This window comes from Scophthalmus maximus, chromosome 4, assembly GCF_022379125.1.
Source record: "Scophthalmus maximus strain ysfricsl-2021 chromosome 4, ASM2237912v1, whole genome shotgun sequence".
Lineage (NCBI taxonomy): Eukaryota > Metazoa > Chordata > Actinopteri > Pleuronectiformes > Scophthalmidae > Scophthalmus > Scophthalmus maximus.
The window spans coordinates 17,598,779-17,616,261 of record NC_061518.1 but is presented as its reverse complement, the minus strand read 5'-3'; the positions used below and the strand labels follow the sequence as shown (position 1 = coordinate 17,616,261).

The window sequence follows — 17,483 nt, the reverse complement described above, 5'->3', positions numbered from 1 at the left end:
TTAGATATAATACTGTTAAATCGATTTTTCTGCAAGATGTTTGATTAATTTAGAAACAAATTTCATGCTGCTATCATACTAATATAAAGCCTGTTTTACTACTGTACCCTATTTCTGCTGGTAGTATTGTACAAACAGTACCAACTGGCTGTGCCTCTTTCTGAATATTGTACATCTGTCCTCCCTCGGGATTCATGGTAAAAACAACTCGTCAGACCGGTGAGGACATATGAAGGCAGACTGTCTTGTCTGTCTTCCTGTTTTGCATCTCTATCCATTCTCTCTTTATTTTTAAATGTCGTAAACCATGCTAATTAAGTCAATTCTGCAGTGGATTGATTGTGCGCCCGTCTCACCTATTTATAAAAGCATCTCAATGAGCACAAGATGTGTACATGCACTCAACCATAGGTGAAGTGTTTTAACCATTTATAGAATATTCCCCATATAATGCATTAATGTCTTTGCCCTCTCCTCAAGTCTTTTTATGTGTTTCTCACAATCAGTCTCTATAAGGGCTTTTTGGGTGTAAATTGCTCTCCCTCTCTGGCAAATTGCTTAATTGTTGTTTTCGTTTTTATTCCAAATAGAGTTTCTTTTTTTCATTAATTAGTTCATAGAGAAAATACGGAAGACATGGATTTGCTGTATCATTATGACCACAGATAGGGACCATTTAACAAAACACCAACAATCACAATAGCGGAAACATGTCACTTCAAAAGGACATCAAATTTTTCTGTTTTCTGTAAGCACGGTAAAAAGGAAAAGGGTGATGCTTTGGCATCCCTCAATTAAAGGGGCGGTAAGGGATTCTAAAGCAATACACGTTATGTAAAATCAGCAAATATTTCCTCACCGTCTGTAAGCTCTCACTTTTGTGTGTCTTCGGCTCAGCCCTGGCTCTGTAAATCGAAAACAAAAAAATGGGTGCGGACCGCACCACACAACACTGCGAGTGCAGTTTGTAAACATCAGTCTTCGACATGTTAAGGGATGCGCTAGCAGGTAGCGCAGCAATTCTGCGCTTTTGGCCTAGTTGTTAGTGCGTCAGACTATCATACCCGAGATTGGGGGTTCACGGCCCGGCCCGGGCAGTAAAATGACAAAAAAAAACAGAGAAACAAGTTCTCTCCAAAATCACTTACTGCCCCTTTCAATGTGTGAGTGTATGTGTGTCTCTCTTTACTGCCCTGTCCTCTTTTTCGGTCCCACTTTTTCTTGCCTTCTCTCTTTCTCTGTCATCTTTATGTTACTTTACTTCCCAATTCAGGCCATCAGTGAGTAAGCGGATACAAAGTTCCCTCCCTAATCTGTGCAGCCTCTTTCTCTTCCTGTCGACTCTGTTGTCCTTCTCTTGTTCCTTGTCAGTCAGTCAGATGCTGTCGTCAGAGTATCTACCGCTGAGTCTTGTGACAGGCAGGCAGGGCCAGTGCGAAGCCCAGCAGCTATAAATAAAGAGCTTGCTGCTGTTGGATAGAGAGGGAGGGCAGACACATATTGTAGATACACACTTAACCTCCTAAACCCTTCTGCTTACTTCTTCAAGAGTGCAGCCTTAATGGCTGATATGACAACGCTTTCGTGTGTGGCTATCATTTCATGTAAGAGGAAGCAAATATGAGAACAACTTATATTGACTTGATACCAAGTTGTGGCCTATTTATCTCGTTTGACAGTTAAGCAAAGACGTTTGACAGTAAAGTGAAATATTTGTAAACATTTCAAATAATTATCATTAATATATTATAGAAATGTTTATTTGGTTTATAGTGTAACAAACCATCCCTATTTTGAGGCCTTTAAGGAATCAAGGGAAGGGTTGTGTAATGATTTCACAACTTTATCCTGTGGTTTTAGACCAAGATGGATGTTTCATGAACGCTCATCGACGCTCATGTTTTTGCCCTGGGTATTTTGCAATTTTCTTAAAGATATTAGTAATAACATTTATTGTGTGTTTTCTTGTATTTTAATATTATTATAAAAATGATTATTATATGGCAGGTAAACCAAAACGCTTATGTAGGGTTGATTGACCGGTCACTTGTCTGTCTGGGCCTCTGACTAAGATCCCAATACAGTATATCAGTGATGTGGTATGTGTAAGGTAAATTCAAGTTCAGTCTATACTGAGTTAACTCTAACGCTAGCTAATGTCAACTTCTACTGTGGATGACTGTCTTATATTAAGTGCTGTGGGTTTTTGCAGGCTGTTGTGTTTTTTGCACAAATCATCCAAGTAGAGACAAAAAAAGTCATGATGTTTCATTGTGTTAAATTTCACACAGACAACCCGGACCGTAGTCTAAACAATATATGCAACACGAGGGGCTCTGACTGGCATTAGATGATAGTGTTGTTAGCTACTTTCAAATCACTCAGTCCCTCGAGTCCCTGGAAGGATTCCTTTGAATCCTTTGTAGCCACTGACCTAATGTCTATAAGGAACTGATTGAACTATCTTTTCACCTTTAAGTGTTGCAACTGTGTTTCATATTAATTATCGAGACTGTGTCCGGACAAATTATACAATGATGGGCCTCCACAGTTTCAAATTGAAGCCCCCCCTTTTACTGTTCTCATAATAACATACAAGACCTCTGATTTAGTGGTTTGTGTTGTTGGTTCAGTGTAGAGCTGTGTGCAGCGCTCTTTGCCTTGTTCTTGTTCGCTTTTTTGCCAGTCTCTGTCTCTGCCTCTCTCTAACAGCAGCACCAGGAGAAATCCCGCAGCATCTGTGGGCCATCAAAACATCTATAACGTTTTTACCATCCTCGCATGGCATGCAGACCTCGTCATATTTTCAGCTGTAGCAGTTCTCAGCAGGCAGGCAGTCAATCGGCGAACAGCCGCACATGCACAATATGAGATTGCATGTAATGCTGTCGGTTAAACTGGCTGCTACAGGGCCCCTGTAATTATTACATTCCCTAAATTGTGGGAAAAAAATATATTTTTCTTGATTTGGCTGCCAGTGAAACTGATATAATTGCAATATATTTTATGGGGAAAAATATTAAGCTGGACACAGTAGCATTTTTTTTCTTCAAAATCTATTCTGGTGACTAATACTGTACAAAAAGAAATGACCATTTCGGAAATGTGGCCTGAGATAGTGTTGAATATTCATTGACAATGCAGATTTGTAAAAACATTTTAAAATAAAAAATAAATGATAAACTCCCACATTCTTACTATAAAAAAGGGTCTCTGCATTAATATGTCTCTGAAATTAACTTTTCACATCTGAAACAGTGGATGGGGTGCTATTCCCAATGGGAGCAGCAGAGCATATCCAGTGGAAGTTTATCAATAACCTCTAACAGAGTAGTGCCATTGCCGACAATGAGCTTTTGTCTGTTTGTTTGTGTGTGGCTGTGTGTTTGTGTGTGTACACGCTGCCTGAGCCAGATGACCTTTGGTATAAATAGCCTGCCGGCGCTAGCTGTGATGACAGCCGACAGCATGCGCCATTGTGTGAATTTGTTTCCTGAGTAGTGCTGTTCATTGGTTATCCCTCTTGGAACAATGCCTGTATGACTGCCTGCTACCCAGCAACAGTCTGGCCTCTAATTTCCTGAAACTGGGCTCAGTAGCAAGTGTAAACTCAGGGCGCAACTGCACCTGCGGTCTGTGACCAAATCATTCTTGCAGAGGCTCAAGTTTAGTCCTGGTGTAGTGCAGTATTGGGTGAAAGTATGGCTGGAGCAGGAAGGATACTTTATGATTATGAGGAATGTGGTATCAGCAGGTGGACTTCAGTAATTAGATATTATCCTCTTATCCCTTTTAATTAGGAGTTTAATTGGCCAGACAACGTATCTGTAATTCATTAGGGGAGGCAACACCTAAAATATCATTTTGGAGTTGGCAGTGTGGTAAAAATATACATCATTGTTACTTTCTCACTCTCTGTTCTTGTCTGCTTTACTTGTGACTTAGATTTTTGACTGAGATAGGAATGATAAAAGCACGAGTTATTTAGTCTGCATGCTAGCAGCAGTGACGGAGGAAGTAATCACATCCATGTATTTATCTGCAGATCGTTTGCTCCATCAAAAGAAGGATTGTTTGGTTTGTAAAGACTCTGAAAATAGAGAGAAATGCCTTCACAAGTTCTCTAAACTATCATCAAAATAGTTGCCAATTTACTGGTGGTGTACAAGAATGCTGCAAGACTAATCCTGTCTATACATCTAACTCAGACACACTCACTTATATCAGTGTGTTTCCTTATTGTGTCAGTATCTGCTCAGTGTGTGTCTTTTGGTAAATTAGAGGTTACTGACCAGATTTACACCACAGACCAATTTGGGCTCATTGATATGGAAAATTGTTTCATTATTTACTTTTGACCTTTAAATATTCAGAAGTTTTTGTTAGGGATTTAAGTTATAAACAGGACTCATAATTTAATCTGTACAGAGAGATCGATATCTCCTTAAGCAGACTGGAATTGTGTCCCTGAGGACAATCTCATGTTCATTTTTGGGATATCCAAGTGATCCCACGCTGCTGATTTCAATTTCTTTTTGGTAGAGGGAGATTATAAGTCTCGCTTCTCTCTGCCATTTCTTTGTGGTGCCAGTTGCCAAGTCTGACGCAATTGTGTCACACTGGTGAACTTTCTCTGTTCTTTTGTATTTTCCCCCAGACCATAATATTTAAATGTACATGACATTGTAGCCATCAATTTTCATACCATGGTATACAGTGAATATGGGATACTGCAGCAACCCTAATCAGTGCTGTTGATCAGGATTTTGTATGAAGTAAAAAACATTAGGAAAAAATTGCCGTATCTTAATTTTCACTTCCTTCTCTTCTCCTAGATCTGGAGCCTGATGACAACACATCATTCTACATCCTAAATATGGGCCAGCCCCAGGCCATGGTCACTAACCACCAATCTATTGGCCTGCCTCGTCATGGCATGCAGTCTCACTCCCAGGTCATCAACACTTCCCCACGCCTTCAGTCACACAAACCAGGATCCGAGCCTCTAGGATATGAGGCACAAGACTCCAAGTATGGCTCTTCCCCCCTGCTGCCCTCTGCTCCTGTGGAGGCACCGAAGGCCTTTGAGTGCCCCAGTATCCAAATCACCTCCATCTCCCCTAGCTGCCAACAGGAGATGGATCCGAATGAGGAGGATCTGAGGGCCAATGGCCCAGATGGGGACTATCACGGTGACAGGCCCCTATCCAGAGACCACCTGTATTTGCGGCTGGACCACTCATACCGGGACTCTTCGCTCAGCCCTAGCCCTTGCAGCAGCCTCTCTTCTAGGAGCTGGTTCTCTGATGCCTCCTCCTGTGAATCATTCTCACACGTCTACGATGATGTTGACTCAGAGCTCAATGAAGCAGCTGCCCGTTTTACCCTGGGATCCCCTCTTACTTCCCCTGGCTGTGCCTCCCCTCAAACCGGTGGTGGAGTTCTGGAGGAACAGCCCCATTGGCAGCAGCACCACCCTGCCTTTGTGCACCACTCCCACTCCATCAGCCTGTCACCGCGACAGTCCCCCTGCCACTCGCCACGCACCAGTGTCACTGATGAAAATTGGCTCAGCCCTCGGCCACCTTCCAGGCCGTCTTCACGTCCCACCTCACCCTGTGGGAAGAGGCGTCATTCTAGTGCCGACATTTGCTATCCTGGCTCATTGTCTCCCCTTCACTCACCCACTCCGACGCCAGGACCCTCACCAAGGGGCAGCGTTACAGAGGACACCTGGGTTGGCAGTCCTTCTGTGGGTATGTCGCCCTTCCAGTGCTGCCCATCTGAGGCAGACATCCCATCTAAGACAAGGAAGACCTCACAGGACAGAACAGCTATGCAGTCTGGGAAAGGGGAGCTGGGGCTAGATGACCAAGGAAATATGTCTCCTAATCTAGACTCCCCCTCAGACGAGGCCCTGCATGGCATGAAGAAAGACGGGCCTGGGGAACAGTTCCTCTCAGTGCCCTCCCACTTCTCATGGAATAAACCCAAGCCTGGTCATACACCTATATTCAGGTAAATGAGTTGATGTTGAGGAGGATTTAACTGATTAACAATCTTTTCCAAATTTTATTCAGGGCCACAACAGTCAAAATGTATTAATTTCAGTGATGTAAATAACTTATATTTGGTGGTATGGCTCTTTTCTGGGACTCCCCTGCCCTTCCACATGCATATGTTGAAAGCCTGAGGTAGGGAGAGCACACCTCCTACCCCTTCGGGTCGTTAATGGAAAGTGAGGCAGAGAGTGCAGCAGCTAAAGACCCCAGCACAGAACAGAGCAGGCATCAATGACAACATATGACATTGATTAGGACAGAAAACGGCATGAAAAGGACGTGCTGGTGTGGAGGCGGGTTGCAAAGTGGCAATGTCACTATGACATCAAATTTTTCTGTTTTCTGTAAGCACGGTACAAAGGAAAAGGATGATGCTTTGGCATCCCTCAATTAAAGGGGCAGTAAGGGATTCTAAAGCAATACACGTTATGTAAAATCAGCGAATATTTCCTCACCGTCTGTAAGCTATCACTTTTGTGTGTGTTCGGCTCAGCCCTGGCTCTGTAAAACACTGCGAGTGCAGTTTGTAAACATCAGTCGTCAACATCTTAAGGGATGCGCTAGCAGTAACTTAAATAGAGTGAGCAATATGAGCTTTGCCGATTGAATGCGTAGAGGATCAGCTGAGCCATCAGCTTAAGTTGATGCGGCATAGAGATCCCCGTCAGCTGATGCACTGGATCGTGGCTGAGCTTGACTTTGTGGCCTGCCTGAACTAACACTATGCTCAATTTAGCTTAATCTCACAGATGCATTCTTCTAATCCAGCAAACGCAAATGATTCATGCTGATGTAGTACAGATGAAGACGTGTCTGGAAAATTCACACATTTTAAAATTTTCAAATGTGTTTTTGTTGCCATCCATACTTGCTGTTTGTAGTTGAGAAAGACTTGGCGCAATTTGTGACTGCAGTATATTATTATATATGCAGTAGATTCTTGATGGATTACATACCAATACTTGGAAGTGTTTTTAACTTAGAGCCAGAAACAGAAGGTGCAGGGTGTGGCCATTACGGCCTCTTTATCATTATTTTATTGAATTATTAATGGAATCACTGCTTGGTAAGACTGCACACGTTGTCAATATCAAACACAATTTGTGGGTCAAGGCTAAACAGTTGTCCTCAGAGGTGAATGTTTTTATTGAGTGTTACGAGCCGTCATAAAGATTGAAAATCCTTTTTGATCTCGGAGACAAGTGTAAACATTGCAGTAAATTTGTATCAAATTGCACGTTGGATGAATAATAGGCCTGTGGATCAATGTTCAGTAATGGGGAACTTTGAACCTTTTATCAGCAGTATAAATCTGACTGTGTTACACAGTAGAGTATAACAAGTTTATTACTGTGTGAAGGGAATTACTGGGATGCACATCCACACCAACTCCTCCAAACACACAGGCGCAATCTCCATATTAAAGTGAGTGATGGGGGCATTCAGGAACTCATAATGGATTTTTTCAGTGCAGTGCTGCTGTCTGCTCTCTCCAATGTGTGCAGCAGATGAAGACATGGCCTTGTTTGTGTTCACTGGCCCTCAGCTCTGTAACCCAGAACTGGCCACATATGGTAAGGGGTCAACACATGCACAAACACACACACACGTATAGACATAACACAAACGCTTGCTCGCATAGAGCTAACATTTTACAGACAATAACAGGGCCACCTTTGATGCGTTGCCATTTGGTCTTTGCATCTTTGCCCTTTTAAGTTAGATTTCCCAAGAAAGTATTTCCTTATAGCCATCACTACTAAACCTACTGTACTGTTGCCTTGTACTGCCTTCTGTTGTCATTCAAACTGGCATAAAATACAAGTTTGAACTAAATAAAAAAAAAAAGTCCCTTCTCACAGCAGAGAATTAGGTGGCGTAAGGCCCTGTCTGCCATGAGATCGAAGGTTGTAAGTTGCCGCTGCACATGCATACGTGTGTTATTGGTGTTTTGAACAGATGGCCAAGGTGGAATGGCTGGGCTAGGGATAGAGTGAGTGGGATTAAAAAACATTGGTGGGGTGTTCAGACACTTTGACAAAGAGTCTGCTCACGCCTTACCCCCTGAGCTTTCTATAATGAGATATCATTCATGGCACTATTTTCAGTCTGTTGCCAAAAGCTTTATTTAAAGCTTTTAACAAAAGGCCAGTGTTATTCTGTGGCAAATACAGTTTGTACAGCTCCAGTCAGTAAGTAGACCCTCGGCTAAAATTTGTTTGAAAAAAAAAAAAAAAAATCATAATAATTTAGCAAGTAACTACAACGTCACTGGTGTTACTGGATGAATGAACCATCACCGCTTTGCCATTTTGGTGTATTTTTTCTCATTTGGATGTTAAAAGCAGGATAATCTTTGGGATAAGAAATACATTTCATTAATTTAATGAAGGAACAGAGGTACTGATGGTATTAATGGTTTGGGGTTGTATTTGTTCTTGCCAGATCACAATAATGTAATCAGTACACCCAATGAGTTTGAACTGCAAGAAAACAATATAAACCTAAAACCTAGATTGTTTGGGTATACGTACATTTATGGTTACGTGTATGTTGCCAGGAAATTTGTCATGTGTACATGCAAAATTACCTGAATCATCAAATTGAGAGGATGTTATTGGAACCATGGAGACTACAGAGACAACTGGGTTGAAGGAATGTGGTTAGGCTATACTACACTATAGCTTAGGGACATTTGAGAAGGTTATGCTATGTCAGTAGTCAGTACATAGGCTGCCGCTCCTGCTCTGCTCTGTCACAAAGCTCATATTGCCCCTGTCCTCCTCTACTCTTGTTACCAAAGCAGCCATGCAAACCCACACTTCCTGGGTGGTTATGTCATGGATGCTGGGAGGAAAACTTGAGGGTGAGGATGCATATATTACACTGTATTATGGTTTTATCTTAGATAGAGATGTTTGAAAATCAGACTGAGTATTTTGATATTTCAACAGATAAAATCACTGTAAATCCATCATGGCACCTGCTTATCACATTAATAGACATAGGAAAGCAGTAGAAGACAAGAAACGGCAGGGTAACTTCATGAAATCCATGCCTGGCAAATAGATGTTCCTGACATTTTCATGTCATATGATGTAGGTGAATCTACAGCATGTAGCTGAGTTAGATTTTTAACCGCTCCGCTTCATTGAGCTGCAGGAAAAATGTCTTCACTTCACTTGACAGGCATTTGGAATGTGTAGAATTTGGAGAGTCAGCCATGCTGGCTGAAACTTTACAAACTTCCCTTAAAATATTTGTTCTGTCATGGAGTCCAGACTCAGTATGTTTGCATACTAGGAGTCGGAACTGTCATGAGTAGAGCCGAATAAAAGATTATGCCATCATCTGACGGGGTGCACAAGAGCTTATAGTGGTTAACGCCAAGGCAGAGATCAGTGTGCAACATAAGAGTGTCTGCCTCTGACCTCACATAGTCAATTCCCTGACTCAGCCAAAAAAACAAACAGAGCATAGACTTACAGACACAAATGCAGTTTAACTTATGATTGTGTATACTGCTGTGTTGAACAAACAAAAAAAACAATGGCAGACAAAACACCTGGATGACACAAATAGCCTGTGCTGACCTAGAGTGGGCCTCAAGGATCATGAATAATGAATTGTGAACACTATCAAGATGCGACAAACATTTGCGTTGTGGCTTGCGCTCCAGTCCTCGTGCCTTTTCAAGTTAAACATACGTACTGTAGCAGCATGGTACAAATATTAAATGTTAGTATGATAAGAAAGGACACTTATGAATAATATGGGGAAAAATAAGCAAACTCTAAGTAATAATATAAGTATAAATATGAGTAACTCATCAACAATAATCAACAATATTAAGAGGTTACAGCTTTGCCAGTGTTTAGAAAATGATCTGATGTGCTGAGGTGGAGAGACCCAGTTTCTCTGTGAAGAAGGCCACTGAGTGTTTTGTTTCAGTGTGCAGCTGTTCAAATATGATTGTAGCGTAAACAGATACAAAAAAAAGGCAGGGAGGAAAAACACACAATGCCAGCCCCTATGGTACACTACACATAACATATACACCAGTACACTGCACTCACACTCACCGGCACTAATTTGCTCACTGTCTGACATGCTCGCTCTTCTTACCACCACTGACCCACACAGAAGACTCACACTGGAAAGTTCCCCTTAAGTTGGCCTATAACAAGTGCTATGTTAGAGAACAGGATTCATGTATATGGGCATTCCAATGATTCACTGTCTACTGAGGCCAAGTATACCCCCATTGTACACCTATTATACTGTCTCAGATCATGAAAGGGGAATAACCATCTTTTCAGCTTTTGGACGCTTTCAGACAGCCTGAAGAGAGGTTGCTGTCATCAGCCATGAAGTAGAGCCACTGGTTGTCCTGCCTGGTGTTGCAGGTCTAATACACCGTACCAAATATTTTGAAATATGGAAAATATGTAGGTGTGTTAACCCAAGCAGAGTTTCTGAGGGAAATTCTGACTGTTAAGGCTAAAATGTCTTTTCTACGTCACTGATAAGATTCTGTGCCTTCCAATTCTGAAGCATTAGGACATATTGCTCATATTTACCATAACCACAAACATTTCAGGCTCAAATTAATGTTTGAGCAAATACTTAACATGACACTGTATTTTCATACCAAAGTTGTAATGTACTCTTCTTCCTCTTTGTGTGTGTGTGTGTGTGTGTGTGTGTGTGTGTGTGTGTTTGTGTGTGTTTGTGTGTGTGTGTTGTAATGCCTGTGATATTCTCTCCTCAGGACCTCCTCACTGCCTCCCCTAGATTGGCCTCTGCCAAGCCAGTTTGGCCAATATGACTTAAAAATTGAGGTACAACCTAAAGCCCACCACCGAGCACACTATGAGACCGAGGGCAGCCGGGGAGCCGTCAAGGCAGCATCTGGTGGCCACCCGATCGTCAAGGTAACATATTTGAGTCTGTTGCTCACATGCTTGGGGTGCTGTACAAGTACTGCCGCTCAGCCATCATTTTTGTTTTGTTTTTACTCCATTAAACAAAATTCAAGCACTAATGTCTCTACCGCACTGAGGATTAAAAACCCCTTTGAGGTCAGGACTGATTTACTGTCTGTGTTAACGTGATGCTGGCCATGCATTTACCACTCAAGAAAGAAGAAACAAGAAAGGAAGATAATCACACACATTATTTGCTGAATTTAGCAGTGGCTTCTTGAGAGATTCTCCTTTTGATTAATGATTGCCCCCTGCATGTGACTGAAATACATTTCATCCTCACAGTTTGTACATGTAATCACTGCTCAAATACAAATGTCAGCATTTGTTTCCTAAAAACCCTACTAATGCCACGTTATTGCCCTATGAATATGTAATTGTAAATGCTTATAGCTCAGCTGGTTGTTTCTGAATAAGCATTATATTTTGGGTTTCAATTTTTTACATATACGCATGTGTGGATTGTCACATGGATCGTCTCCTACAGCGAGACTGTCAGTCAACCTGCTGAAGCAGGAGGACAAGCAGGCAGGCAAGAGAGCTGTCGGCACAGCCTAGCCAGCTGCCCTGTCATTCGATATCACCTGCGGGAGACTAGGTGAGCCCATGCAGAGCTAGGGCTGCTTTTATCTCTGAGAGAGTGAGCGAGCAATAGTGGAAGATTTCAGTCCCATTAATATTTCAAGGCATCGGTGACAAGCTTCTTTGTGTGCGTATGATTAAGGCAGGGCTTCAGACCTCGGCCACAACCGGTGTTGTGGACCTGACAATAGCCGGGTCCAGACTGACCGTTCGCTCAGCTGTTCAGTCAGACCAGTAGAATCAGTAGTTGCTTTCCACTTTCCTCAGTGCGTGTTGCGGACTTGTCAGATTTTTTTTGTCTACAAACAAAATTTGTATGAACTGTATGAATTAATTTTGGTTTATTTTGGTTTATGGCTCTACATGCAAAACATTATTGGTCCCAAGTGCACTATGGTGACATAAAAGTTAGTGAAAAATAATAAGGTGATACAATAAATGATATCTTAATGCAATATACAGTATTTTTTGAAAGTACAGCAAAGTAATTATTATTATGTTGTTATAATTGGGTGCAGGCAATGTGTTGTCGTAGCTTATGATTTCAGATGGTTAGAAGGTTTTTTCTCAGGTTAACTCTTTAACACTTTAACACGCCCTTTATGTACAATATACACAAGATATAATTCTTATTTTGAAATACAACAATTCCCTGAAAACCCAACCAAACCTAAATGACTGCCATTTGTTGCTTTAGAAACAGCCTATATCCTCATACATTCAGTCATGCAGGCTCCCTCCAGGCCAATCATTAACCATTTCAACCTCAGTTAGTCCAAGTTGCTATCCTACCATATGTGACGATGCATAATTTAGCTGTCGGCGTTAAAAAAAAAAAAATTCAACCAAGTTTTTGCCATGCTTGCCCTTATTCCTCATGCCTAGAGGGAAGAGGTTGGTTGTAGCAGTTTCCTTGCAGTAGCTTGCGAGCAGGAAAATTATTCCTTAGGTTAAACAAGGCAAATTCAACATTGTTTGCAAACCCAGATGGAATCTGGTTTACAGTATTAACAGGCTCAGCCCTGGACAGTCAGTGCAGTCAGTTGTTCCTGTCGTCTTGAAGACAGCAAACTCTGGTCCATATCCTCCAAATGTAAATTAAAAAAAAGAAAATTTGTTTAATGTTGTTAATGTTATTGGTAGGCATACAAAAGTATGGTAGTACTGCAAAAAGTGAAAGAAAGAAGAAAGACACTTCTAATGACATTCATTAGCAGTATTTTTAAACTCCCAGCGCTGAAAATGAAAATGAAATTTATCACTGCTAGAACGCACTTTAAAGGTCAAAAGTTAGAGATGTTATTACCTCAGCAGTGATATAGTAATGTACAGGTGTACATTGCCAACCCAAAAATTACTACAGGTTTCCCGTGTATTGTGCAGTAAACAGAAAAATGAATGCTCCGGATTAATTTTAGGCTTCACTTCCACTATCCATCTTTGGTTTCCTGGCCTTCCTGTTTTACACCCTTAAAAACGCTGAACGTCAACATAAAATTAGCAGCTGAGGATAGATGGTATCAGCACTCGTACAGCAGGTCTAACAGTCGGTCTTTGTTTACTAAATACCCACACCTCTATTATTGATCTTCCTTTTGATGCACTGTGCAAAAAAAAGCTCAATATTGAAAGGTAATTTTCCTCACCCGGTGATGTCATTATTTTTTTATAGACATACAACAAACAAACAAAAACAAAATGTTCTTTGCAGATGTTCAGATAAGATGCTGGATATAAGTGAATCTCAAAGTCCCCCAGTGTTTTGGCCCATTGACTATAAGGAGGTCAGACAACTTGAGGCCGTCAACAAGCTTGCACGTATTATGTTCCCCAGGTGCTCTGTAGGTGTTAGGCAAACTGTCCCCATGGGCAGAGTGACAGTGGTGCCTGCATGTGTGATCACATCCACAGAAGTCGAATATGCAGATTGAACATTTTGAAAACATTTGGAAACCAACATGGTGTTGGTTTTCTAACAGACTATAAATGACAACATGGCAGCTGTTTTTTCCTCTCCTGCTACGTCAACAAGATTTTACATTTTCACCTAAAATACAGTGATACTTTATCAGCTGCCTCTTCCCTACTGATGCTAGCTTTGTGTGTTTTGGCCTCTGAGGGACCTCTTATTCTGCCTCTACTCTGGTGGCGTGATGTCACCAGATGACGCCAAACCTGCCATCTGGACATGGTGATGACTTCCTTTTGTGGCCACGCTCTTGCCCAGATCAGTGCTCCACTAAGCTGCTGTCAACAGAAAAAAAACTAGAAAATGCCTAAATTAGGAGCTCTGGGACTGGTTCACATGTACTAAATAAAAAAAATGTTTACGTTGTATTTTGTAGAATGAAACAGCGAGTAACCATGTAGTCTTAACCTTGGTGTGTTAATACTTTCTTATTTTGGCCTGGCATTTTTCTTCAGGCCTCATACAAAAAAGTATTAATGACTTGATGTTTTTTTGTTCTTGTCTCTGGATACATATGATTTCTTCATCTGGCCTGCTTGAAGACTGCTAACTAGGATTTCTTGGCCTATACATTCGTTGTTTTGTGGGGCAGTACTACAAAACGTTGAAGCAGGTGGAGCCCTCAGCAGCAGGGAACACAACATCTACATTACCCTCTATTGTGCAATAAAGCACATTTACAGGCATTTAACCCCCAGTCATGGCTGAACTGCCAAGAACAAGATTACGTGGTTCTGTCTCCTTTGTCACATTAAGAACACGTACCCAACAAGGTACCTTCAGGATGTCTCTGTCCGGCAATGTTGACCTGTGACCCGTTGACCCTGTGCTCGGTCAGCTATGGACTTCTGTTGCTCGATCACTCGAGTCATCTTTAGGTGCCCCAACAGGTGTTTCACTCAACAGATTGTACGCAGGCAAATGATGAGGCTACTGTAATAATGCTTTTTGTCTTTGCTGTCTGTGAATAAGAAAAATTGAAATCTGATTTTTGTAAAAATATTTGTAGTAAAAGGTTAATTTTATTAGTACATTTTTAAATAGTTTTTTTCTCTCACAGTTTTCTCTCACTCTAAATTTGCTCCGTTAATCTGTTGTTTTGGAGTTACTAGGGTTCCAGCAGCTGTATTTTACTGAAGAGCTTTAGGGAGAGTTGTTGATTGACAAAGTAAAGTACTGTTTTTTAAAATTTTGCGTGTGGATTTCCTTTAGATTTTAGGATAGAAAAGTGTTGAGTGTATCTTGCACCCAGTGACTCTCAACCAGTGGACATGGAGGATGTTGTAGCATGACTGTTTCCTCACAGCGATTGTTTGTGTTAATTTTTTCAGCATGTCTGTGTAAAATGTAATGGCTCGGTTGAGGAGCAGTTTTAAGTCGGTGATTTCTAACCTGCGGTTTTGGGCCCCAGACACAGGATGTAGGAGCTGTAAAGAAGTGTAGACACAGAAAATATGAAGCAGCTATCTGCTTTAAAACCTGCCAAATGTCCCCTGAGCATGTGCACTTGAAGGAGCGGTTGTAGAGTCAGAATTATTTAGATTTAGTGAAATGATCTTATCGTCACGCTTCAGCTTACGGCTGTTGAGAGCTGCTGCTTTGTGTGTGGGCTCTGCCACTTGCACTATATCATTTTGTGACCTTGCAAGCAAAGCAAGAGTGTACTGTGGAGTGAATTACAAGCAGTGGCCGTGCCTTTAAATTACTGTAACTTGTGCTCTGGCAACACAAATGCATCTCACTCGCTCAGAATAAAAAATGAGACTGCAATGTGTTGGGAGTTTGACACCAGCTAATACTAATAGGAAAGACATGAGGGTGTTGACCAGCTGTTGATCAGTGATCTAAAGAGAGATGGGGTGTCACATAGCCTTGGCTGGCAATGGTCACTACAGTCCGCTCCTTCTCGAGCTGTACGTGCGGTGGCCAGACAAACAATGGCCACAAAGTGTGACAGTGTTTACATTGAGTTGTTTTGACAGACGTGATTCATAGCTGTGGGTTCTACGAGGAAATGCTCTGTAATTTCTATGCAACGACACACACACACACGCACACACACACGCACACACACACACTGGGCTAATGACACGGTTAACTACACATTAGGTCCATCAGTCAACAGTGTTAGTGGGGCTTTTATGCATCAGACTAATGACCTCTTTTCAATGAGTTAAGCTAAATAAAAATAGAAAACCTTTTCTCCGTATTCTGACTATATGACTTCCCCCCCTTTAAAAAATAAATAATAATCGCACATTGCATGATGGCTACTTGTGTGGCTGGCTGACAGACTGTTTTAGCCATTCCTCTGGGGCTAGCTGCAGCCCATAATTGGTGCACCTGTTGCTAGGAGACATTCAAGTCCAAAGCCTCTCTTGCTGGCTGAGGTATCCTTGTGCGTATTTAACCAGCTTAATTGAGTGCTGCTGCACCCACACAAATATAAAGAGCCCCTCTGGTTTTACCTGCTCGGCTGTGGATAGACTCAGACAGACACAACAGAACAAAGACGGCTGTTGGATACATCGAAGAAACAGCCACACACTCACACATAGCACACAAACAAAAATGAGCCCACACAAGCGCAGCAAAAGACTGTGCCCAAGTCTGGGTTAAAAAAAGATGGAAAAAATATTATGTCCATCTTTAAACCTGCTGCCCCAGCTAATAAATCTAAATGAAGCTCTGGTGTCTGGTGACGAGGATTTGAAAGAGAATACGACAGGAGCCGTCCAAGACGTACTAATATTTCCACCAGCTTGGATGCATTAAATGATTTTGATCCCGGTGCTTAAATGCATGGCCATGACCTAATTACTTTCTCTCTCTGTCTCTGTCATTCACTCTCACATTTTCAGCGTCCTTAACCCCTTCCCCTCATTCTGTCCATCCTTGCTTGTTGCCACAGTGAGGCTTTTTCTCGGTAGACTAGCTGCCATAATGCAGGGAGACACAGACAACAATGCCGAGCCATGCGGTCTGCACTGTGTGAACTTGCTGGTGCTAGTGTTGCTTTGCCCCAGGGCTGTATTTGATGTAAACATGTTGGAAGCTTGGCTCTCATTTGTTGTAATCAGGCTTAGCGCACAGCGAGAAAACGATCACTGAGAGGGGGAGAGAGAGAGAGAGAGAGACGTGTGTGTGTGTGTGTGTGTGTGTGTGTGTGTGTGTGTGTGTGTGTGTGTGTGTGTGTGTGTGTGTGTGTGTGTGTGTGTGTGTGTGTGTGTGTGTGTGTGTGTGTGTGTGTGTGTGTGTGTGTGTGTGAGTGAGTGAGTGAGTGTGTGAGAGTGTGTGAGAGTGTGTGAGAGTGTGTGAGAGTGTGTGAGAGTGTGTGAGAGTGTGTGAGAGTGTGTGAGAGTGTGTGAGAGTGTGTGAGAGTGTGTGAGAGTGTGTGAGAGTGTGTGAGTGTGTGTGTGAGAGAGAGAGAGATGGGGTAAGATAGGATGGGGAGTAAGAGGAATTGAGCCTGGACCAGTCTAGCAAGGCCATATACAGCCCTCGTGCAGTGTACAGTAAACGCTCCTTTGTGTATGTGTTTGTGTGCGTGTGCATGTGCATGTATTGACCTTGTTTAAACAAACAGTCAACCGGCCCCCTGGCTCTCTCTGCCCTCCCTAGTGTGCTGGGCAAACATCAAGCCTGTGTGTGTTAGTGTGTGTTGGTGTGCGTGTGTGTCCATAGATCCCAGGTTGTGGTGCCATGGTGCCACAGAAGGGAAACCACTGCCAGATAAAATGGGCCCACTCGTGACCTTGACCACCATTGCTCCCGTTTTTACATCTGTTGCACTCTCTCTCTCTCTCTCTCTCCCTCCCTCTCCCTCTCACACACACACACACACACACACACACACACACCCCACAAACCTATCTAAAGACCACA

General features: G+C 42.2%; 1 protein-coding gene across 3 annotated transcripts in view; it reads left to right on the top strand.

Annotated features, from left to right (window-relative positions):
* Positions 1–17,483, top strand: part of nfatc3a (nuclear factor of activated T cells 3a) — a 59,981-nt gene that overhangs the window by 13,837 nt on the left and 28,661 nt on the right. For all 3 annotated transcript variants that reach the window (XM_035627459.2, XM_035627460.2, XM_035627458.2), the window contains exons 2-3: positions 4,836–6,018; positions 10,834–10,996. In XM_035627459.2, coding sequence (XP_035483352.1) covers positions 4,836–6,018; positions 10,834–10,996 — 1,346 coding nt within the window. The remainder of the gene's footprint in view (positions 1–4,835; positions 6,019–10,833; positions 10,997–17,483) is intronic.